Genomic DNA, 22,389 nt, shown 5'->3' with positions numbered 1-22,389 from the left:
GAGTCGGGGAAAATAGATGGCAGCTCTCCTCGGTTCCGCACAAATTATCTAATTAAAGCAGAATGAAATTCCTTGCCACTGTCAGCAGCTGAGGCTTAGACCAGGCTTTAAGCAATCTATGCAAATAATCCACAAAGGAAAAGTTACGAATACTCGAATACTGTGTTCGTGTTCACTCGTGTGTTCGTGTTCACAGGGGGTGAAATTATGCAAAGGACGAACTTTCTGCTGCAGCTATCTGAAAACGCCACTAAGCAGCTTTAAGTGTCTGTCAATGTCATATTTTTTGCGAAGCTTACATCACTTTTTTGGTGCTTTCATACTTGTACTAGTTGATAAGCTTAAAACAAATGCAAAGAGCCAAAAGGAGACAAAAATAACATGGAATATAAAAATGATGAAGGCAGCCAAAGAGGATGAATATCGTATACGCTATTTGTGAAGTGATCGGATTTATTTTATAATATATTGATAAAAAAGAATATATAAAGGAGCTGGTGAGTTCTTAATCACATGCAGTCGAATGTACCACAAGGTGGTTATTATAATATACTGACTATTACTTACATAATTGTTAAATGTAAAATGGATTAATTTTCAGGTGTAAATATTTTCTTTAGGGCTAAACTTTTTGCTCTTCCACTGTAAGAAAACGGTGTAAATGACAAAGTTTCTCTGCCAACACGAGGATAAGGAGGAAGTTTAAGGAGAAGAAGTCTTATTTTCGTTGCCAGAACGGCTTCCCCACTTCCTTACCCCTCGATTACTGTCGGACCTACTTCATAATTAAGTAATCTCCCCGACTATGCAGCTCACCTTAAGCTGCCAACTGGGAGAACGACTTGGAATCGCTAGGGGACGGAAGATATCGGGAGACTTGGGGACTTGGGGACTGGGGCAACTGGTTTCCACACCATAACGGAGCTTTTGAGACAACTTGGCAGCATGAATGAGCTGCCTAACCAAAAAAAACGAATAAAAAATTAAATTTAAGGCAAATTTTTCACTGGGGCTGGCGGAGAAAAAGAACCAGGGACTGGAGACTCCAACGGTAGCCGAAGTCCGCACTGCAGGCATCCCAATCACAATCAGTGAGTATGCGATGCAGAACAGGCAAATATGCACTGCAAAAAAATTCAGAACTTTAGGACACATATACAATTAGCTGGGGTCTATTGGTAGATTAAGGATTAACACCATGATATTCAGAGCACCGGCATTTAAGCTTACTTTTGAAGATTCTAAATTACTTCTGTTACTTATTTTCTTAAAGCATTTAAAACAACTTTAAGGTTCAAATGATACTATAAAAGTTGTAAGTATCGAACTATAAAAGCTTACTCTCTTTTGGTAGTACTTCAATACCCTTTTTGTTTCCTGTGCACTCGAGAGGACCCAACTGAGCATATCTTATTACCTCCGCAGAGAAGAGTGGGGAATTACGTATATTACCAAGTAGCCAAGGCAACTTTAACTGCCTCTCGCTTTGACTTTGACACATGTTATGAAATTTGAATAGATCACCGCGAACATTACGGCCCGATTGGAGTTAAGAGGTGAGAGGAGCTCATCGTGATGCAGCGGAAACCTGTGTGTTTTACAACTTGATTTCTTTTTCTAAAATATATCCCCCTGAGTTCTACCGGCGGAACATCTGTACAATGAGTTAACATGAATTGAGTGCCAGTTAAATAAAGCTGTTCGCTTGCAAAGATTGAAGGTGGGGGAAAATTAAGGAAAGTGGCATAGATTGAATTGAATTGAAAAGCGGAGGAACAAGGTAGCGGAATGAATGTGATAAATTCGGTAAAAAGATCAAATGAAAGATTTTCAAAGAAATTTTATCAAAAAAGAAGCATATCATCTTGAACTCGAGATGAATTGCTTTTACAGCAATAAAAATATCAATATTTGAAATATTTGAAATATCTAGAACAAAAGTTGTATGCCATATGGGTGAATACTTATATTAATGTTGCTTATATTTTTATAAGTTTGCTACCAAAATAGTGTTGCGGTGAAAACTAAACCACTATCGGCTATATTTTAAAATGGTTTCCCACATAAATTTCCACACATTGGCTGCTGTTTATTTAAGTGATTAATATCCGAGAAAAACAACATTATTGTGGCAACAGTGATTGTTAGTTCAATTCATACTTGCTTAAATATTCATTTTGCTTAAATATTTTTTGCACTCAACTACGGAGCTGGCTAAGCAACCTATGCAAATTCTGAGAGACGCCATTAAGTTTCCATTAAAGCAGCCCAACCCATCGCCCAAGTCCATGCAAAGGCGCAGCTCGGGTCCCTACTTATTTTTAAAGTGCCACCTCAGATTGGGGCATTCAACCTGAACTCCAAGCGGGTCCATCCAGCAGCAGAAGGACAGTGACCGTCAGTGCACCGGGGGGCAACATTATCTAATCATTTGGGGCTAAGGCAAAGCTGCGGCAGAGACTTGCACTTAACCCATTAGCCGCAATTGCCACAGCAATGAACTAGGTGCAACGCGAGATGAAAGATGGAAAAAAGGTTAAGTCCGTAAGCCGGGCGAGCTCTGTGCGCGAGTCAATAATTTTCATAACTGCCGCTTAATTGAGACATTAGCCATAATTGGCCCTAAGTGAGTGTAATACAAGCGACAAAAGCAGCGAAGTGTTAAGGCAGCGATAAAGCAAAACAGGAACGAAATCGGAAAAGAGGACATTGCCTTCGAGCTAGTGGAGCCACTCTATTTCACACTGAAACAAAAACGCGATGAAAAAGGGAGGTAATAACTGAAATTATAAAACTGGTAAGATTATAAGCAATAAATGAATTACAATTACTTCAGGAAACTTCATTAAATGGTTTTGAATTGAGGTACGCCCATTAACAACACAATCAATAAAAGCTTTTCTATCTTTAGCTTTTTTTTTGCACAGGGGTGTCTGAACCCCAGCATACAGGGTGCTTCTGCTCGCCTGGGCGTGAAATTGGCAGAGGGGTGAAATCAAAGCCAAGTGGCCAAGTATCCAAGTGTGTGGCAGGCAAAATGTGTCAATAAATTATTTCAGCCCGGCTTTCGCTCAGGTGGTAAATTGTCTCCCAGAAGGAAAAGGGGTTAAGGCGTTATTGAACCCCTAGTACAACCATTCTTCGATGATTTGTCAGCGCACGTGTTGCACATGTCAACTGCGTAAATAAGCGGGAAATTGGCCAACAGTAGAGGAAAGCGGCCAAGACAGGAGAAAGTCGAGACCCTCGCACAGTCGTTGAACCATGAAAATTTGCTCAACACTTGGCGACATTTCCCTTTTGCTTTGCCCCCCAAATCCAAAAGCAATCCCAACAAACTCCAATCAGTTTCTCGCTGGCCCACTTGTCGTATGAGTGATTTATTGCCTCGAACTCCGCTTGGCCATCGCCCGAATCGAATTCAAATAATAAAGTCGAAATTAGTTGCGGTCCGAAATGGAAGTGGCTAAATTGGAATTGCAATAGTTTTTATGGCAAAAAACGCACAAAAACAAAGCGAGAGGAAACAATAAAATTGATGAATCGCATAATACGGGCAAGGTTGTGGACTTATTGGGTGGAAATTTTCTGTGGTCAAGTTGGGTTTCGATTTGGTAAAGATTTTCCGACGTCGATGCTTATCGGTGGCAGATAGAACTGGGTTAGGTAAACAGCAAAAGGACTGTTAAAAGTATAGAAAGTCCAATGAAATCAGAAGCCATATCTAAACACGAAATGGCAAAGGAAGTGAAAAGATTTTCAAGTTTGGCAAGGGATATATTCAGCTGAATTTGTTTATGTTCTATATAGCACATTATTACTAGTTTTTGGTTAGGAAATTCATACTTTTTAAGCTTTATTACGAGTTTATATAAGTTGAATCATACGCAACGCTACTTGCTCCGATCATCATGTACATACTTACGTTCGTCTGCGGAATGTCAATATCCTGCCCATTCAAGCTACCCATCAACGCACGCTCGTAAAATTTGAGCACCCAACTGGACGACTCCTCCCAATGATAAAGAGTACACCCGATGGGCGATTGCTGCCCATGGCTTCGACTGGACCGCAGTGGAGTCTTGAACAAGTTGGGCCCACACCCAATCCCACATGGAGCCACTCTCCAAAGGGGAGAGCTCTTCCCGGGCAACTTCACTCAGCCATATGTGTTGAGTGATAAAGAACATGTTAATGGCTTTTAATCAATTTGCAATTTTGCCTTTTTCCTATATACATTTTGAATTTTTTTCATACTTTGTTGCGGCTCACTGGGCAGTGATGTCATATGTAATGCGAAATTGATATTGCTGTGACATGGCCAAAGGAAAAGTGCAATGGATGGGGGGGACTTTCCACCAGGTTTTCTACATATTTTAATGATAGTTTAATTTGCGGCAATTAAAACGGTCTGCACCAGTCTGCAGTCGACTCAACCTGCGATTACGTAATCAGTGAGAGAAGACAACACCAGGTAACAGCACCACAGAAGCTCTTCTCGGCGGGTCTTGCATAATGATCAGTCTTCCCAGCAGTGTTGTGAACCCTTGAAAATGGCTAAAACTATTGCATTTAGCTAAATAACATGTGTTGCTAACATGCTATTGTAACCATAAGTTGTTCTATTACTTTCCAAAAGCTATGGCTGTACTGCGAACTTGTGAATAAATATTTAATATCAAGGCTGTATAGAAACAATGTTTTAAATAGCATTTTTATACATCTATAGACGCTGAGCTATAGCTGCAAAATGGCAAAGTTGGCATCTCAGCTCCTCTTCCTCCCAATTCCCAAGTGATTTCCGCTGCTGGCTTGCGCTTTGGCTTCCTGACTTCGCATCGATCTCGAGCCCACCTGGCTGGGCTGCAATGGCCCCAGATCCCAGATGACGCTGGAGGAGAGTACCCCACTCCAACTAGTTATCTGGGAGCCAGCATCTTGGCAGCTATCCATGGCATTCGAAAGCGTCGACTTGCAGCGACAGCAACTTGATATGCAGACAAGGAAGACAAAGTGGCAGGATCGTCAATTAATTCGCCAGATGTTGATTGATTTCCAGCAGATAAAACCCTCGAAAGCCTAGGTGTACTCCTGGAATGTGAGTAGCTCTCCCTAATTTGTGTCAATCTTATTGGTTGGAAGTAAGCCAAAAACTATAAAAACATATGCTGTCTTGTTTAAATTTAAATGCAAAAGTTCGTTTGAAGCTGGTGCTCCAGAAGATTCTTTCGCACTTGATTGATACATTTATAATTGGCACAAATTACAGTTCCATTAGCATTGAGGCCCTAGGCAATAGCCACACTTTCCACCATCGGTTGCACACCAGATTTCAATCTACGAGATTCTTCAGCGGCTTGTTTGTTGGCCAGTTGCATAATTAGCGTTTGTCGTGTTCGGGGAGTGTTCGCCCAAATTGTCGCGTTAATTGATTTTAAATGGGCACCTTGAGTATCCTTCCTCAGCTGATTGACCACAAGGAGTTGATGAATGGCTGCCGTAATGGTCACAAGATTGGATTCAATTGAAAGCGTTGCTGTGGAAAAGCACATGCGAAATTTGATGTGGAAGTTCAAGGCGGCACGTTAATAGATAATATCTTATATGGGCCTACCTGCATTTAATGTTATAATTTATTAGTTTAAGCACGATTAATCCGATTTATTCAGGAAGTCAATTGATTAAATACTGCATGTGAGAATTAAAACTGCAATGTTAAACTAATAATAATATAATATTCACAGATAAAATCTCTCTTCATGGCAAGTTTTACCCATTTATTATTTTCTGAGTAGCGAGGCACCCGAGGTTTTTGTTTTAATGTTCCATTCACTTAACCAGTTTCTGGAGCTTAGGCCCAAGTTTCAAGGCCATGTAATTATGCGCCCATTGATCGACAATTTATTGCTTGCCATTCGGTTAATCCCTTTGCCAGTGCAAATTTAAAGCGGACTTTTAAACTGTCGCAACTGTCGCAGCTCATTAAGCAGCCAAAGAATTTTTGGACCGCGACAAGGTCTGGAACAGTCCATGGCTTACTCGCTCATAAATTAGCAACAATTTCATTTCGCTATTGGAATTGACGGCCAGCACCCTTCATCCCCATCCCCCTGAACATTCTCATCCCGGTTTCCCCCAGTGCCCCAAAATGGCAGTGGCACCAACTGGGTCCATAAATCAAAAGCAGAGCATGGCGTTTAATACACTTGACGTCAGATTTCCGCGACAATTTGCGCATGAATTAAACATAAAAGCAAGTGAGGTATACACGAGTGGAATGCCCTAGCACCACCACCACCACCACCACCACCACCACCCATCCTCCACTTCATCCGCACTCCTGGGAAGCCATACTGTGTTGGGGATACGAGGGAGCTCCACTTAGGAATCAATTCTACCTTAAAATCGGTTTTAAGATGGAAATTTAAGCATCAAAGTTTAACTCACTTCTGCATTTTATAACGTTTAAAATCACCTTTTTATGAGTGAAAACTATTTTCAAATGGATATCACCATATCACTCCGCGTAGTGACGAAGCGCACCTGTAGAGCTTCCGCAGGCGACTTTTACGCATTTTAAAGATTCTTTCTCGCAGTGCAGTTTCCCTGGCGAGCGGGCAAATAAAATCAAAGTAGGTAACACGCGCAAATAAAACACTTGACACATTAAAACAGCAACAACGGCCGCACACATGGTTGGCCCAAAAGGGGGGCCTTGAAGTGGGCGCCTGGGGAGGATGAGTGCAAGGGGGGGGGGGGGGGGGGGGCGTGGCAACGCCATGAGCAATGCGGCAACAAATTTCCATTTTGTCGCTGAAGCGATGACGACGCCATGCAAATAAGAGACACTCCATAGAACCCCCACCCCCCCGCACATTGGGGACGAGCGAAATGAGCAGGATATGAGGCTGCATATATCTCGGATATATGTATATTGCTGCGTACTGTACTGTCCGTATCCCCTCGCACATCCTCGCATATCCTTACACATCCACTCACGCATTATGCACGCCCCCGACTATAGAGTGTCATACATACAAATTTAACGAGTCGCATTTATGATACCACAGACAAGTATAATAATTTCAATTAACGACACCCACGGGTGTTTTTGTGCCGTTGCACGGTTTATCCGAAGGATGTCATCCTGCGGGGCATCCTGTGGCAATGGGAGTTACGGGGTAAATAGGTTATGGCAGCAAGTGTGCAACAGTCTGTGCAAGGCATGTGGAAAGTCACGTTGAAGTTAGCTTCATTTCAATCTCCATTGGGTTTGTGTTCAGTCTAATTCGAGGGCAAATGCGATTAGCCTATTTGAAAACCTATAAATCGCAAAGTCTGAAACTGAAAGGAGAACCTCTACATGCAACTGAGCTACGTAGTTCTCATAACTCCTGAAACACTCTCGTTTCCCTCAGTGTTTTAACTTCTTCCTTTTTCGCAGAACATTATAACCACATAAAGAAGAAAGTAGGTCTTCTATACTTCCACACACGACTTAACGCCTATGTGGGCGAAACGAATGAGCAACAGTTGATGAAAATATTGCAAATGGGATGTGCGTGCCACTTGGGCAGGTGAGCTTCAATTACCTGGAGAAACGGAGTGTGTGTGTGCATTATAACGCCGCTAATTAACTAAGAGCACACACAGACAGACACACACACGTATGGTCATACGCACTCATCCTGGCCACACTTCTTAGCCAAGTTTTTACAGCCCTCGCCATCTCATCAGCATAAAAGTTTTTAATGAGCCATTTTGTTGCTGTTGACAACGCTCCTGCTTTCACTTGGATGTGGAGCTTAAAGGGAGGAAGGTCGTGGGTTGTAATTCAAATGTGAGGCGAATTTGTTATGACAAGCTCAGTTGACACATTTTAATTAAATTTAATTAATGCATTCGGCAGAATCCCGTGCACGATATAAGCCGAAACATAATAACACCGCAGAATGAATGAGCATAAAACCAGGCGTGAAAAGGAGGTGGCCTTTGTTTTATGATGTGTAGCATTTGTCGCATCAACTGAGTTAGGTAGCGAAATTGAAACACGTGTAGAAAAATTATAAAAAAAGTGTTATGGTAAATTGGTTACTATCCATGGTTTTTATTCAGCTATGCAATACAAGTAATTCGCCTAAGAGCTGTGATTAATAGGAAAATATGGGTCTTGGTATAGATACATATTCACTATATTACACAACATCCTTCTGAATTGGAGTCGAACTGAATGGTCTGCAAATAATTATTGGAAAAATGAAATAAATTGTAGTTATAGAAAATTATATAAAACAATTACCTTTAAACTTGGATAGCAAATTATCTGGCCTTCAAAATTAATAGCCCAGTTGGCCCGCAAGAAGTTTTAAATTTTCTTCTAGCTGTTGAGCCCTCTGGTCAGATCTCATGAAGAAAAGGAATATGATTGATGTTTGGCTGTTCACTTTCTTTAATTCTTCCTTTAGGTCAGTAACGCGCAACTCCGTGTTCTTTATGATCTTGTTGTATTCGCGTAGTTTAGTGGATAATTCCACGGGAATATTTTCTAGTGCACAGCTGCTTATATTAAAGTATGATTTCCATTGAGAAACAAGAGCACGCTGGGTGTTCAACTGATCGATAGATTTGGCTAACTCTTTTTCATACAGAACCCGTGAAGCTTCGAGTTTTGCCGAACTCTGGTGGATCATACGGGTTTTCTGGTTAAGAATGGCGAGTTTACCAAGTTCGAAGTTAAATTCATTCCTTAAGATCCTGTACTTGATAAATTTATGTTTCATTGCCGCTAACTCTGCTTGATTCTTTTGAATCGATAATTGTAGTTCCATTAGCATTTGCTTGTGGTTAGCATTCTCGTCCTGTTCTGCATGACTTGCAGAAACCGAACTACTGCCAGGCTGAAATGCGAAAAGAGTTTTCTAGGCGAGTTTCCATCACATTGGCAGTGGCCTCTTACCATTTCATACTTCACTAGAAAATCATTGCTCATATCCATTTTAAGTTGTATTTTTAAAAAGCGAAGTCGACAAGTCAAATCACAAAGAAAAGTACTAATGGAACGTAAAGCTGGCAAATTGACAGGAGAATCACTTGGAGTAATGACGCCTAATAAATTGTGGGGAAATATGGTCACATTACACCAATTCAGTGTTTGGAAATTCAATTTGGTCACACTACACCAATTCAGTGTTTGGAAGTTCAAGTTAACGTTGGTAGTTCTCTTGGTTTTGGTCTACTTTAAAATTTTTTAAGGAAACTAATGAAAAAAAAGTGTAAGTATGCATAGTATTAGTAATATCCTTCCAGCCGCTTTAATTTAGTTCAATTTATTTTTAGTAGATTTGTATGGTATGCTAGTATTTTATTATTATTTATTTTATTAGTATTTTTTATTTTTCAACACTTCTTTTTTTGCCCATCGTGTCACCTTCTACAAACACAGCAAGGCCCTTCGATTGCAACCTGTCGTCTGTCATCACAGGGTTATCCATTTTGTGCAAACAGCAGCGCAGGCGAAGCCCCAAAAGTCAATCAGTCTGAAAATTATAAATGCAAATTGATGAAGGCGGTGAGGCTGGCAGCTCATTGATTACCGGGCTACCAAGGAGCATAAACAATGGCCCACCTCACGGCACACGCACGACCATCGACGTGGCCCAAGACGGATGGACAGTATATAACAATTAGAAGTTTCCTGCTCATCCATGGAGTCGGTTAGGTGAGGGAGGGGAGGGGTGGGACGGGGGACCGGGTAATCTGAGGCCAAGTGGACAAACGACAGTGGCAAAGGCAACTTGTCAGCTCGAATGACGTTTTAATAAGTCGCATAATTCATGGGTCGAGATTGGGTGGGGTTGTCTTGGTTGGACTCCATATGGCTATGGCGATAGGGAGACGTATTCTTCGTGGTGAAACCGATTCTGGCGAATGTGAGTGAGTGCACCGCGTTTCCCGAAACTGCAGACTACTTGTTTGGCATGGAGATTGCATCGCCACTTCCATACAGTGGAACTATTGGCCCAAGTTGTTGGCGGACAGACACCACCAAGGCTGTGGGTTTTTAATTATCAATATTAATGGTATTTGTAAAACCTATACCTAAAGATCGAGTGAATTCATTTTTTATAATTTATTAATGCGTGATATGTACATGTACAGACATTCATGTTTAGTAATTTATTGGTTATGTTATACAATGTATGTTTACACCTTGCATAGAAGGCAGATAGATAGTGTTTAAGCTTCAAAAACTTACATATGAATATGAAATGCCGTTTTGAAACAGAATATTTAATCTATCTGACCTATCTTATCTACCTTTTTTTAATTAATATATTTACATAAATATTTTTGAATTGACACAGATATTAATACTCATAGCTTGGCTGTTTTTAAAATATAAGAACAAAGCTCTTACAGAAATATGTCTTTTAATTAAAATATTTTAATATTCACATAGTATTTATAGATACAATATACTTATTTCGAAGTTACAGTGTAACCACTGTGCCCGTTTACCTGGCAAAACCGCGCAGCATCTATTGGCCTCAGGGCAAATGGCGCTTTTGGAACGCTTTGACACATGCTCCCTCCGCAGGCTCCACCACCCCATTACCCATTTCCCAGTGTCCATGCCCCCTTCGCCATCCCCCATTCCCCACATCCCATCCCCCAGCTTGTCAGCTGCTCATTTGTCAATGTAATTGATTTTATGCCTGAGCTTTTGACTAAGGTTGTCGTGCCGTTAAGTTCGCCCGAGAGAGGACTTAGCGAAGGGGATAACTTGGCCTAGAGCAGGCACTAAAGTCGGCACACATGAAAAAATTAATTATATATACATATGTATATTCTATGCGCATTTTTATTGTATATTAACAAACAGAATTAAGAGGAAAGAATCCGCGAACAATTAAAAAACTCTCATATACAGTAAATTTCCCTTGAAAGGGTTTAGAATATCTAAATGCAAAACCATAAATTTAAGATATTTTATGAATTCGAAATTGGAAACTTTTGAATATACTGTATGGCAATTGTATCCTTTATTTTTTAAGTGCACACGGATGAAAGGGACGCGTGCAGGGGTATCCGCAGCCTGAATTGGTTTTTGTGGCTGAGATAGTTGGAGCTACCTGGCAACTTGGGCACTAGCCTTTTGCCTGATATATTATTCGATTACAGTTAGACGTAAATCAAGTGGAAGAGCATGATGTAGCCATCACTTGAGCTCCAGGTTCAGGATGCAAACTGTGTTTTTGGTAGCTAGAAGTTATAGCGTTGACTTCATATGACAACGATTCAAATTGAATGTCTGGCTCTGACCGTCGGTCACCTGGGAGGCTGGATTCAATAAACTATGAAAGAAGGTCAAGTGTGTGGTAACATGCAAGTCAGACTTAAAAGAAAGGAGTTAAGGAGGTTATTTATTGAGTGTGGGTCGTAAGTCATTTAAATAAAGACATACATATTTTATTAACATTTTTTTTTGACCTTTGTTAATAATCTACGCAAGAAACAGAAAAATTTGCTAAATTGTCTTTTAAACAAAATCCCCACGGAAAGTCGTAAAAGAAGAATAAGTAAAATACTCGTACAGTTAAAAATACAGTAAATACATTAAAATGCAGTTTAAAGAACAAACTCCTCTTGTAGCATTTCTAATTGAATTTTAACACATTTCGTGACGGTTTGATTGAATGATGAATCGGCCTATAGATTGATATATAGGAGTGCGCCACCCAATTGGCACAACTTAATTTTCAATCAATGCACAAAACCAGAACAAAAGGCTGACCAAAACCGGCGAAGGAACCGGTAGCAGGAGGAACTGGAAGTAGACTGCAGTTGCGACGACTATTTTATGGGTGAGCGCGTTGTATCTGGGAGATACGTAGATACTTCTTTTGGCCAGTGCCCCAGGCGCACACACGCATTCGCGTTTTGTGGTGGCAAAAGAAAATCCCTGGCACTCATAAATTTTTATAGCTTGTAATTATTTGGAATGTCGGGCTGGACGGCTCTGCAGTTTTGCCTCCTTTTCCCGGCCGGCCCCTCCCCATTATGTTCGCTCCATGGCTATCAGTGCTGTGGAAAATTTATCTGGCTATTTTCGAAAGGTCAAAAGCCGGTAGCCGTTTAGTGATGCAGCCAATCGAACAGAAAGCACATTTTTAAGCACGCTTGGGGAAGCATATTTAGGTAAGTTATAGAGAATAGTTAAGTAAAACTTATATTAGTTATTTAACAAATGAATCAGTAGTCGGACAACTAAATGGAGCAATGGAGCCAATAAAATGTTGATGCCCAATGTTTTTTACATAAGATGTGCTACATTTATTTGGTCTTCTGGAAAAAGCGGACGCAAGCGGATTTAATAAATATTCGTATTTTATTAGAAACATTCATGGCAAACGGTAAAGTTTACAAGTTAATTAAATGTTCCTTCCTTTACTTTACTTTTACCAGCTACTTTTTGCTCTGAAAGCGAACACTGATGATGGCCATTCTGAGCTGCGCATGCGCGGCAGGCGGTCCGAGTAGATGACTTTGGCAGCTTCCTGCTTTGTTTGGTTTTCGGCTGCGGAGCAATGCGAGATTTATACTTTGGCTTAATTAATGGCAATGCGTTCGCGATTGGCTTTTATGGCTCGTACGCGTATCTGTATCTGCTGGATGCACTCGAACTCGAGCCGGTGTCTGTAATTAGTCGTGGCCAGCTGAGAATCGTGTTTACCGCGCTGTCTTGGCCAAAACCATCCGCATTGCTTTCTCTTAGGTGCTAATAAAGTTGTCAGCTAATTAAATTGGCGATCATGCCTGCTGATCGATAAACGATTGATAAAGAATGTTTGCTCGCTTCTCAGAAAGCCGTAAATAAAAGTCATTAGATGGATTGATTGCTAGTTATCTTTTCTTTAAAAGAAAATAACAGAAATACACTTATCATATGCCCAAATAACAGCGTAATCTTGTCAATCTTGTCATTACCCTTTAAGTATATATCACATTTTTAAAATATATAAGATAATTAGCATAATATACTATAAATATACTTTTAGAGTTAATAATATTCCTATCTTTTGTGTTGGCCAATTGCGATTCCAAAGCATGGAAGTGTGGACTTCAACTTTATGCATATGTCTCATTATCTCAACAGTCGCCACTTGCCCGATTTCCCCGATTCTCGGCCACTTTCAACGCCTCGGCAAGCAAACTCAATTACTTAGGGAACACGCTGTTGTCCCGCACTTCTTCTTGCCACGCCCCTCTCCGCCAGCCGCCCATTTTCATCCTGAGGCAGCGGAGATTCCTGTCTTTTGGTTTAGCTTATACTCTGACTTCGTTTCGTTTCTGCCTTTCTGCTTTTCTGCCGGGCAACTTAAAATGCAAACATTTGCCGAGCTTCCACGGAGCGGCAGAGCTGTTCTCTACATGGCCGTTTTTGCCTTTTTGATGATTACAAATTAATCACACTTTAAACATGGCAATTACGCTCTGGACGAGGGGCCCCTCTGAAAACAAAACTTGCATAGACACATGGCCCAGCGAATGCCGGCTTCCTCAGCAGCGAACTGCGCTTCTTTTATATGGAAAATTGCTTCCTTTCGCTGTTTAACTTTCGTTTTAATAAATAATCAAGTAGGCTCTGAGTCCGGAGACGGGCTCCACTTGAGCTCTTTTAAGCTCCACTTTTGCAGCTCCGGCACTGAAAAAAAAGTAGCCTAAAAACTAACTGAAATTTAAAAAAATTTCTATACGTGCAAGAATTCATTTTAGAGCTAGGACTGTCACTTTCTTCTTACTCTATATTGATTATTAAGTTAGCATAGATTAAATTATATGAGATCTTTAGAATGGAAATCATTCAAATCAATCATATTGCATACTTTTTTAATCAAAAAAGTTTTTTTAATAATAATTTGCATTTCCCTAAATTCATGACTTTACATATTAAGTAAACTGTTCTAAAGTTAAGAATGGCACAACCTTTGTTGTGAAATTGTTGTGCTTAGGGAAATATATTATTTATAATTACAATTAATTATAATTAATTACCATAAAGCTCGATTTTTTGGCCAGTGCACTTGCGCTTCTTGACTGCTGCTGTTCGTCAAGTCCCTCGTGTAATTTCCAGGCAATTTCTCATACCCATAATTGCATAATTTCAAAGTTGTTGGCAACTTAATTGCGCTGCACATTGGACCAGGCCAAGACCGATCCGATTCTCGGCCATCTACCTGTCTCTCTCTGGCCGCATAGTGTCGTCCCGCTCTGGCCGCTGCCGACGGTGTAAATAAAACCTTTTTAAACGCTTGTCAGGCGGTTGGAACCCACGTTGGGCTTGGGCCTAACTGCCAGCGACTTCAAGAGCGCGCATCATCATCAAACATGTGTTGTTGGACTGAGTAACCCCCCCAATCCCCACCTACTTCCCCAACCCTCCAGAGACCGCCCCCACTTATCCCCCTGCCACCCATTTGGGGCCCGCAGTCATTTGCCATCAAAGTTAATATGCTTTATATTAAATTCTTTTGCCTGGCCTCCTTTTCAGTCCGGTTCAACTGCTCTGGCCGTCGGGCATTTTATAATCTGCAACTGCCGCACTTCCCTTTCCCCCCCCTGAAAACCCCCATCCACCACCCACCGCCCTCTTTTGGAGTTCGGTTTGTGGATTTGTTTGCAGTTTTCCCCGCTTATTCCATCTTTTCCACTGCGTGTCGCAAACATTTCGCATCAAATTACTCAATTAATTTCACTTAAGCGAAAAAAAAACAAAGTTAAGGCAGCCATTTAATGTGGGAGCAACGGGAAACAGGAAATGCTGCGGTCAGTCATTCCCACCAGGAGTAACCAAATTGGTAGGCATTTGTGTGGAAATCGCAGATAATTGGTCAAGAATAAAACAAGTTAAAAAGCCAATTTATGGTTCGTAGCGCGGAAAATGAAAGGGAAATTACATGGTTCAGTTGATCAAATCAGGCATCAAAGAACAAAATGGTAGACTTCTTTGGGAGCAGTAAGGGGAAATTATTTATAACAATGGAAATCTAGGAAAAATCATTTAAAGTACCAAACTGATGATAAATATTTTTTTATTTTTTAAAATATACTTTAAACTACATATTTTACAAGACAAGAGATACTATCTCAAGCTGTTTGTAAAATTTACGAAGCTCAAAGACTTTACTGCTAAAATTGTTGCACAAAATTTCACAAACGACCCAGAAATGGCATTCCATTGCATTAGAAGCCTATGTTACCTTTCAGAAACTTTGAAGCATCCAAAGCTGACACCTCCACAAAAGGAAAATTCTCTACAGAGCACAAATTTTGCAAACGGACAGTAGTCAACGAGCATTTCCAAATTGATTTATGGGCACATTTCCTGCAAATGAGCCGAGCAAATCAAAACAAGACTGCTAGTAGATGCAGCTATATTCCAGTTTCTGCCTCCAATCCTCCAATCGTACAATCCTCAGATACTCTGATTCTCCAACATGGGCCATGGCCAATGCGGACTGCCAGCGAAGCCAACGAAATGCATTTGGCACGCAATTACGGCCCAAAGTGTTAATTGCATTTCCGCTCTGCTCTGCAGCCAACCAGAGGAGCAGAAACACCAGGAGGAGCAGGAGCAGGAGCAGGAGCAGAAGCTGGAGGGCGGGAGCCGAGGCTATCCAAGCCATCAAATGCGGCACGGCCCACAGCTCACGCATTCGGCATTAACCAGAGACAGCCTACATGCACTGAAAGAAATATCTACTAAATACATGAAAGAGTGAAAATAGGTAATGCATATTTAATAGTATGAATATGTTCTAATGTGTAGTAACCATTTCGCTTGGCCCTTCAAAACATCACAAAATGTTTATCTCGCAACTTCTAGCACTTTTCTTTCAGTGCAATTGAAAGAAGTAACTGCGGCTTAGGCCAGACCAAACCAAAGCATTTGCCTGAGATAAGCGAGCGGCAGAGCTAACGGTCTTCTTTCGTATGGGCCAGTTCGCCAGTGGAGGGGAATTCGGTGGTATAATGGCCAAGACGCATGCGTGGCACTGCGGACCTGGCCAAAAACGGAGCAGAGAAGGCCAGACACGCAGCAGGCGGCCAGATGGAGCGAAACTAAGTCAAACATTTGTAGAACACGGCGGAGAATCCAGCGCACCGGGGTCTCTGGACATCTAAGATCTCCCGGGGGAAATGCGGATGGAAAAGTGGAAAATTTATGGGCCCCAAAAGGCGAATAGATGTCGTAGATTTCGCTGGCTACAGCGAATAGTTAACAGTTGAGGATGAGGATTTGGCCAAAAACCTACCATGTAGATGCCTGGATATACGTAATATATGGGTTGAAGAAATTGATAGTTGCCCACAACGAGATAGCAATCTTTTGCTTAGATAACAAAAAGAAATATAAAAAAAAATAAAAGAAATACCAAAGCCATTTGTGAACTTCCCTTGAACTCCGTTAGGTGACCAGAAGTGCCTTTTAATTGGTTCAAACTGCAATTTGCATAGACCATTTGCAGCAGTTATCGCCCGGAGGTCCGACATTTGAAACGGGTCCAGGTTTCCATTCGGGCATCCTGGTTGCCAGCGGTTACATGTGGCAACATTTCAGTGATAAGCCGCAGCGCAGCAAAAATTTTGGCCAAGTCGGCACACACAGCTGTCGATGCCGCATTTGGCCAAGCTCCAATCTCGAAAACCAAGCTCCATCCCCCTCGACGCTGTCGCTTTTGTGGCATTTGTATTGGCAAATCAATGATAATGGCATTTATTTGAGCCAACTCCGCTACGCTCGTCGTGCGGCTCTTACCCAAATCCGTTAATAAGCCATTTTGACAAATTGGATGATTGCCGCGCAATCATTCGCCTGCCAGGAGCAGATGGGACATCCCATCTGCTGGCGAGCTGCTGGCAATTCTGAAAGTGTGGCGAAAGTGAAGATAAAATGTCAAGCAAACAACTTCGTGGCCGATACGGAAAATGCCGTCCAAATGGGATCTGACTGCGAATTGCTCGCGCAAATTTGGTGGTAATGGTAATGAGCACAGTAACGGGGACCTTAGGCATTCAGAATTGGCTTTAATATATACTTCATATTTTTCAGCTACTATAAGTTTTTAATTTTATTAATACAAGACATATTTTCTTTGAAATATTGTTTAAATTCGTTTGAGTAATTGAATCACCGCCCAGAGAAACAGCTCACATCATATCCCTTTTGTAGCAAGTAATGGTGTTTTGGCACTCGGCATCGTGCACTTGGTGGAAAACTGCAAAAAGTAAACATGTTTACTATTTATCTACTTGATATAAATTTGAATACAATTACCATTCTTGGTGTTGAAGCAGTTCCACTGACTCAGCTCACATTGGCCTGGGAAATTGACCACACACTTGCCGTTGCTGGCACAAATGGAGAGTGATGCTTTGGGACACTGAAAATTGCATTTTCCCAGCTTCATTTCCTCGCGATGCTGGGCAATCAGCTGCGGAATGTGGGCGTGAACTTGGTTCACTATACTAGAAACTTTATCGGGAATAACCAGGGATCGACCAGCCTTGGCTGCATTTGGCTGGGGTTCAGGATCCTCCTGATTCCCTTGAACTTCCTTGTTTTTGTCATCACCCTTGTGGATTTCTTTATCCTTCTGGAGCTGCTCCTTTTCTCTCTGAGCTTCCAGTTCTTTCTTTTGTTTGATGGCCTGGTTGACGGCCAAAGGAATGTGTATCTCGGCCTGTTGCATCACCTTGGTCACATGCTGGTGCAGCTTCTGCAGCTTTTCGGCCACGTTGATGGGCTCTTGACCGGGAAGCGAGTGCACCACCTGCTCCACGGGCGGCATCACCACCTTATTGTGCACCACTGGCCTTCCGTGGTGGATCAGGGTGCCGGTGGCCTGGTGTTGGGTAACCTTCACCGGTGGATTGCCAGCTTGCAGCGACTGTAGGCCAGGTTGCAACGCAGGTGCAGCCGCTGGGACGTCGGCAAGGGCAGGGGCAAGGACATCACCAGAGTGTGCCACTGGTGGAAGGAGATCTGGATGGGGCTTGACCACTGGCGCGCCGCTCCCACTTCCACTCCCACTCCCATGCCAATCCACCGGTCCACTCAATGTGTTCGAGTCCTGAGGTTTGTTCTTTATGTGCTGCAGCACATGATTGATGTGGCTGGTTATCAGGTTCTGGATTTGAATGGGTAGCTCCGTTTGCTGGGGCTTCCCCGTTGTGGCTCCACTTGCGGTGGCTGCAGTTGCGGTTTCTGCAGTCTGGGATACCTCGGTGGCTTGTGCCAGCGCCAGGATGGCTGGGGAATATCAGAAGTTTGTTTATTAATTTTCTTGCATTTAAGCCCAGATTAATTCTTAGAAGACTTGTTTAATAAAGAGTTCCCAACATTATTCTTAAAATGTAAAGTTCATTCTTTGAATCTTTGTATCAACTAACTACGTCGATTATTAACTCAATGGGTAATATAGAGCTTTCCATTTATCTTAGCTTCTTTAATATGTTTTATTTGATAAACACGTTCAATTTAAGCTTACCTAAAACCAAAATAGTCTTCATGTTGCTTAGTTAATCCGCACTTGTGCTCCTTTGCGACACCCAAAGGCGTTCTGTGACTCTTCCCCAAAATGTTTGCACCTTATAAAGGCTTTTCGGGCTCCCTTAAACGTCACCAGGCTTGCAAACGATTTGTTTAATAATATTTGCTCATGTTATTATTTGGTTTTTATGCAAATTCTCAGCACACGAGATGCTAACAGGTTTTTGGTTGCGCTTGAACGGACCAGTGAGCTGAGACAGACTCGCACTTCGGAGGAGGGTGTCGATGAGGTGGAGGAGGATGGGGCAGACTTCTCTTCCACCTGGGCATATCTTTCACATACTGATTCAATCGCTTCCTTAATAAAATCAAATGTGAAAGAGATTGCTGGAGATAAATATACATTATAATTGTAATTATTAAAGGTGTCAGAATATTTAAAATACAAAAAAATAATGGCTCATCAAATGCTTTTTATTTGTTGGTCATTAATAAATATCAATTAAATAAATATATTTCAATCAAATGCCATTCATACACAACTATATGTATTTTGGGTTTCCAGCGCTTAATAAATAATCAATTAATTATTGCACTCGTATATATAATATATTTTTGTTTAATACAATTAATTTATTGAAGAAACTAGCGCCGCCACAAAGAGAACGCGGAGTTTTCCACAACTAAATCGAAATGTGCGCAATTCATAGCATACTTTCAGGCGGCCGCTACAGTGAAATCAATTTTAAATTGCGAACAATAAATATGCAAATTTGGCATTTCGGAGTTTTATTTTTAGTCAGTCTGGGCGGTATAATTACAAGGCCGATAAGAATAAAAATGACGGGCAAAGCTGCCGATGGCACCGATGATGATGCAATTTAATATCCCTGGCAGGTGTTAAAATAAGGGATTATGCAGGGAATCAGGAAGGACAGACCGCAACATCGGCAGCCGAAACCAAAAGCTGTCATCAGCAGAAATCTGATGAGTATATAAAAACGTGTCCAGTCGGTGGCAAAATCAACAGTTTTACAGTTGCTGCGAACACAGCAAGGTAATACGAACCAAAAAGTAAACATCAACAGTTTCAACCAAAGGACCTCATCATAAACCAACAATGAAGCTGCTGTCCTTATTCCTTCTGGGTTCGTGCTTTTGTAAATCTGGTTCACAAAAACCTATTTATTAAGATAACGAATATTTTACAGCCTATATTGCTTATTCTACTGCTAAAGTGGTTCCTGCTTCGACTAGCAATCACCTGAGCATTGACCAGCATGGCAAAAGGGTTTATGCGGATGTGGCCGAGGATAAATGCGACTACTATTGTCCCGAAAAGGATCCTACGGTGTGTGCCACCAACGGACAATGCCTCCTGAAGTTTGAGAGCCGCTGTGCCATGACAGCCTACAACTGCCGCAATCCCCAGAAAATGTTTAAGCTCGTGGAGGACCATCGTTGCACGCAGGACTGGCAGCCTCTTTGCATGGAGTCGGATCTCAGGGAATTTGGCTTGTGAGAGGTGCTTTCAGTTGATAGGTTGAGCAGAGAAATAAAATGAAAATTATGAAATTTTATATAATGTCTTTCAATAGCACAGACTTTGCTCAGTTGTCGAAAGTTTCAAGATCCACTTTATATCAACAGAAGACAAAAAATGAGCGTCGAAGATTAAAGGGAATAGAAGTTTCCGATGGAAGTTAGTTTTCCTCGAATTAGAAAAAATTAAAAATACTCAGCTGGGAGTCGTAATCTTAAAAAAAATGTTGAGCCCCAGATTATCTTGAAAAGGAAACAATATTCACAACTTGAAACTTACATTATTCTTTTGCACTTAAAGTTTTTGTACAGACAGTTTATAAATAAATAAATAAATGATGATTAAATCAACACATTTTTAATATGGCTCCTCTTTTAAAATTTTGAAGAGTTACTAGGTCAAAGACAATTCACTTGACATACTTACATATATCATATTTTACAAGAGTAGGATCAAAGAAATATTATGGAAATCACTTTTTTCTATGAAATGTATGCATTTAATTAAATGTTTTGTTATGTTTTTACATAAAGGATATTGTATTGATATACTATTAAGGCTACGAGTCGTCGGTATCTTAAAGCGTCAGTTCCTCCTCCTTGCAGCGCCTCATGCAAACCCCCAGTCGGCAGACATCCTCGTCCACTGCACGGAAAGACAAATCCCGATGCTTGCAGTTGAAGGTGTTCATTACGCACTGATTTGCGAACTCATGGATGCAGATTCCATTGTGGGCACAAATGGGCGAGTACTCGAACTTGGTGCACAGCTCATCGCAGTTTTCCGTAGAGGGAGGCGTCATCATCTCCACAGGCGATGTGGTGGCCATGCCTCCCATCAGCAGATGGAAACAATTCCTCGTTGGCACTCGCTTGGGCATTGATGTAGATGCGGGTGCACTGGTGGTACGACTGCTGGGCATTGCAACAACCGGCATCAGTTCGGAAGCAGCGGGATTGGGAATGCCAGTATTGGGGATTCCATGATTAGGAATGCCAGGATTAGGGATTCCATCATTAGGAATGCCGCGGTTGGGGATTCCGTGATTAGGGATTCCAGGATTGGGAATTCCATGGTTGGGAATGCCAGGATTCGGGATTCCATCATTAGGAATGCCACGGTTGGGAATTCCATGATTAGGGATTCCAGGATTGGGAATTCCATGATTGGGGATTCCAGGATTCGGGATTCCATCGTTGGGGATTCCACGATTCGGTATTCCATGGTTGGGGATGCCAGGATTTGGGATTCCACTGTTAGGGATACCAGAATCCGAAACGGATCGTGCCACCCGCAGCTTGTTATCGGACTTCACTGTAGGTGGCACCACTACCTCCTGGACAACATGGACCTTTCCGGGCTTGATCTCCTCCACGGTGGCGACCTCTTCCCGTTCCTGGTTGGCGAGGATCACGGGCTTCCCATTGGACAGCAACGGCACTTGGATGGTAATCCGACCGATTTCTGCATTTGGCACAACCTGCGCTGTGGCGAAGACGAAACACAGCAGCACTGGAAAACACAAAAGTCAAACTCAGTTCTGTTCCCATCGAAAATGAAAATCAGCTGCCCACCTGCGGCCAAATGATAATGTGGCTTAAACATCTTGTAACTTTAACTCCAATGTCTTCTCTGTCCTTGACTGCTGCAGAACCCGGCTTATATAACGCGTTCAAATCGAAAAGATCTTATGCAATCTTTCCTGGGAAGCAAACCTGTTCTTCGCTTCACGCTTCCTTAATAAATTAAACATTTATGTGCATTGTCTTCAAACGGGTTTCGCCAATTAGTATCGCTTTTATTTTAGGGCCAGTGAAAAAACAAATAAAAAAAGGCGGGGCCTGGGTTTATAAAATATTCTTCTTTTTATTTTGATATAAGTTCAGCGACTTGCATCTAGTAAATTACATTTAAAATTCCATAATTGTCAGCTTGTCATTAAACCTTATGGACTTTTTTGTTAGAGTTATCTAAGCCTTAGTACATTTTTTAAAACATTCGTTGAAGGCAATAAAATTTTGATTAACGATTACACATCGATTCTCGAGCATTCTTGCATATTATTATAGCTAAATTAGGGTTGACCGCTTGAGTTGTTCTGTTGCTAAGACTATTAGGGATCGCTTTCGTTTGGAGTTATCATATGCCATCCCTAAACGTTTGCACATTATGTCCATTTATTGTTGTTATATATGCAGAGTAAGATTAGTTTTAACTGTGCTATACATTGACATAAGTGAGTTGATTAAGATATAACTTCTGAATTGAATAACTCCACGTGATAATTGCTCTC

The 22,389-nt window shown here is 41.5% G+C and overlaps 4 protein-coding genes and 1 long non-coding RNA gene across 5 annotated transcripts; 2 read left to right on the top strand and 3 right to left on the bottom strand.

The window, feature by feature from the left end:
* Positions 1-8,077: 8,077 nt before the first annotated feature.
* LOC26535739 lies at positions 8,078-9,101 on the bottom strand. Its single transcript, XM_015194948.3, has 3 exons — positions 8,957-9,101; positions 8,300-8,897; positions 8,078-8,235 (listed from the first exon to the last, which is right to left on the bottom strand). The coding sequence occupies exons 1-2, from the start codon at positions 8,993-8,995 to the stop codon at positions 8,337-8,339; spliced, it is 600 nt and encodes a 199-aa protein (XP_015050434.1). The 5' UTR covers positions 8,996-9,101; the 3' UTR covers positions 8,078-8,235; positions 8,300-8,336.
* A 237-nt stretch (positions 9,102-9,338) lies between these two features.
* Positions 9,339-12,896, top strand: LOC120321534. Its single transcript, XR_005561176.2, has 3 exons — positions 9,339-9,718; positions 11,716-12,413; positions 12,466-12,896. It is a non-coding gene; the product is annotated as an uncharacterized LOC120321534 (long non-coding RNA).
* A 4,172-nt stretch (positions 12,897-17,068) lies between these two features.
* Positions 17,069-18,715, bottom strand: LOC6534092. Its single transcript, XM_002094742.3, has 3 exons — positions 18,552-18,715; positions 17,339-18,313; positions 17,069-17,279 (listed from the first exon to the last, which is right to left on the bottom strand). The coding sequence occupies exons 1-3, from the start codon at positions 18,571-18,573 to the stop codon at positions 17,212-17,214; spliced, it is 1,065 nt and encodes a 354-aa protein (XP_002094778.1). The 5' UTR covers positions 18,574-18,715; the 3' UTR covers positions 17,069-17,211.
* A 766-nt stretch (positions 18,716-19,481) lies between these two features.
* Positions 19,482-20,075, top strand: LOC6534091. The gene is made up of 2 exons (XM_002094741.3): positions 19,482-19,701; positions 19,765-20,075. Exons 1-2 carry the CDS (start codon positions 19,674-19,676, stop codon positions 20,073-20,075), a joined length of 339 nt encoding a protein of 112 aa, XP_002094777.1. The 5' UTR covers positions 19,482-19,673.
* A 486-nt stretch (positions 20,076-20,561) lies between these two features.
* Positions 20,562-21,811, bottom strand: LOC6534090 (ribosome-binding protein 1). The gene is made up of 2 exons (XM_002094740.3): positions 21,671-21,811; positions 20,562-21,608 (listed from the first exon to the last, which is right to left on the bottom strand). Exons 1-2 carry the CDS (start codon positions 21,699-21,701, stop codon positions 20,674-20,676), a joined length of 966 nt encoding a protein of 321 aa, XP_002094776.1. The 5' UTR covers positions 21,702-21,811; the 3' UTR covers positions 20,562-20,673.
* Positions 21,812-22,389: the final 578 nt, after the last annotated feature.

The sequence above is a fragment of the Drosophila yakuba genome, chromosome 3L (genome assembly GCF_016746365.2).
Source record: "Drosophila yakuba strain Tai18E2 chromosome 3L, Prin_Dyak_Tai18E2_2.1, whole genome shotgun sequence".
NCBI classification, from domain to species: Eukaryota; Metazoa; Arthropoda; class Insecta; order Diptera; family Drosophilidae; genus Drosophila; species Drosophila yakuba.
Note: the sequence above shows the minus strand (reverse complement) of the source record. Positions and strands in the feature narration are given on the sequence as shown.

Excerpts from the sequence above, each read along its gene's own strand:
- LOC6534090 (XM_002094740.3), bottom strand. The coding sequence starts at position 21,701 with ATGTTTAAGCCACATTATCATTTGGCCGCAG. Across the intron at positions 21,609-21,670 it reads ACATTATCATTTGGCCGCAG|TGCTGCTGTGTTTCGTCTTC; the intron begins GTGGGCAGCTGA and ends TGTGTTTTCCAG.
- LOC26535739 (XM_015194948.3), bottom strand. The coding sequence starts at position 8,995 with ATGGATATGAGCAATGATTTTCTAGTGAAGTATGAAATG. Across the intron at positions 8,898-8,956 it reads TTCTAGTGAAGTATGAAATG|CCTGGCAGTAGTTCGGTTTC; the intron begins GTAAGAGGCCAC and ends TTCGCATTTCAG.
- LOC6534092 (XM_002094742.3), bottom strand. The coding sequence starts at position 18,573 with ATGAAGACTATTTTGGTTTTAG. Across the intron at positions 18,314-18,551 it reads GAAGACTATTTTGGTTTTAG|CCATCCTGGCGCTGGCACAA; the intron begins GTAAGCTTAAAT and ends GATATTCCCCAG. Across the intron at positions 17,280-17,338 it reads CTGCTTCAACACCAAGAATG|TTTTCCACCAAGTGCACGAT; the intron begins GTAATTGTATTC and ends TACTTTTTGCAG.
- LOC6534091 (XM_002094741.3), top strand. The coding sequence starts at position 19,674 with ATGAAGCTGCTGTCCTTATTCCTTCTGG. Across the intron at positions 19,702-19,764 it reads GCTGTCCTTATTCCTTCTGG|CCTATATTGCTTATTCTACT; the intron begins GTTCGTGCTTTT and ends AATATTTTACAG.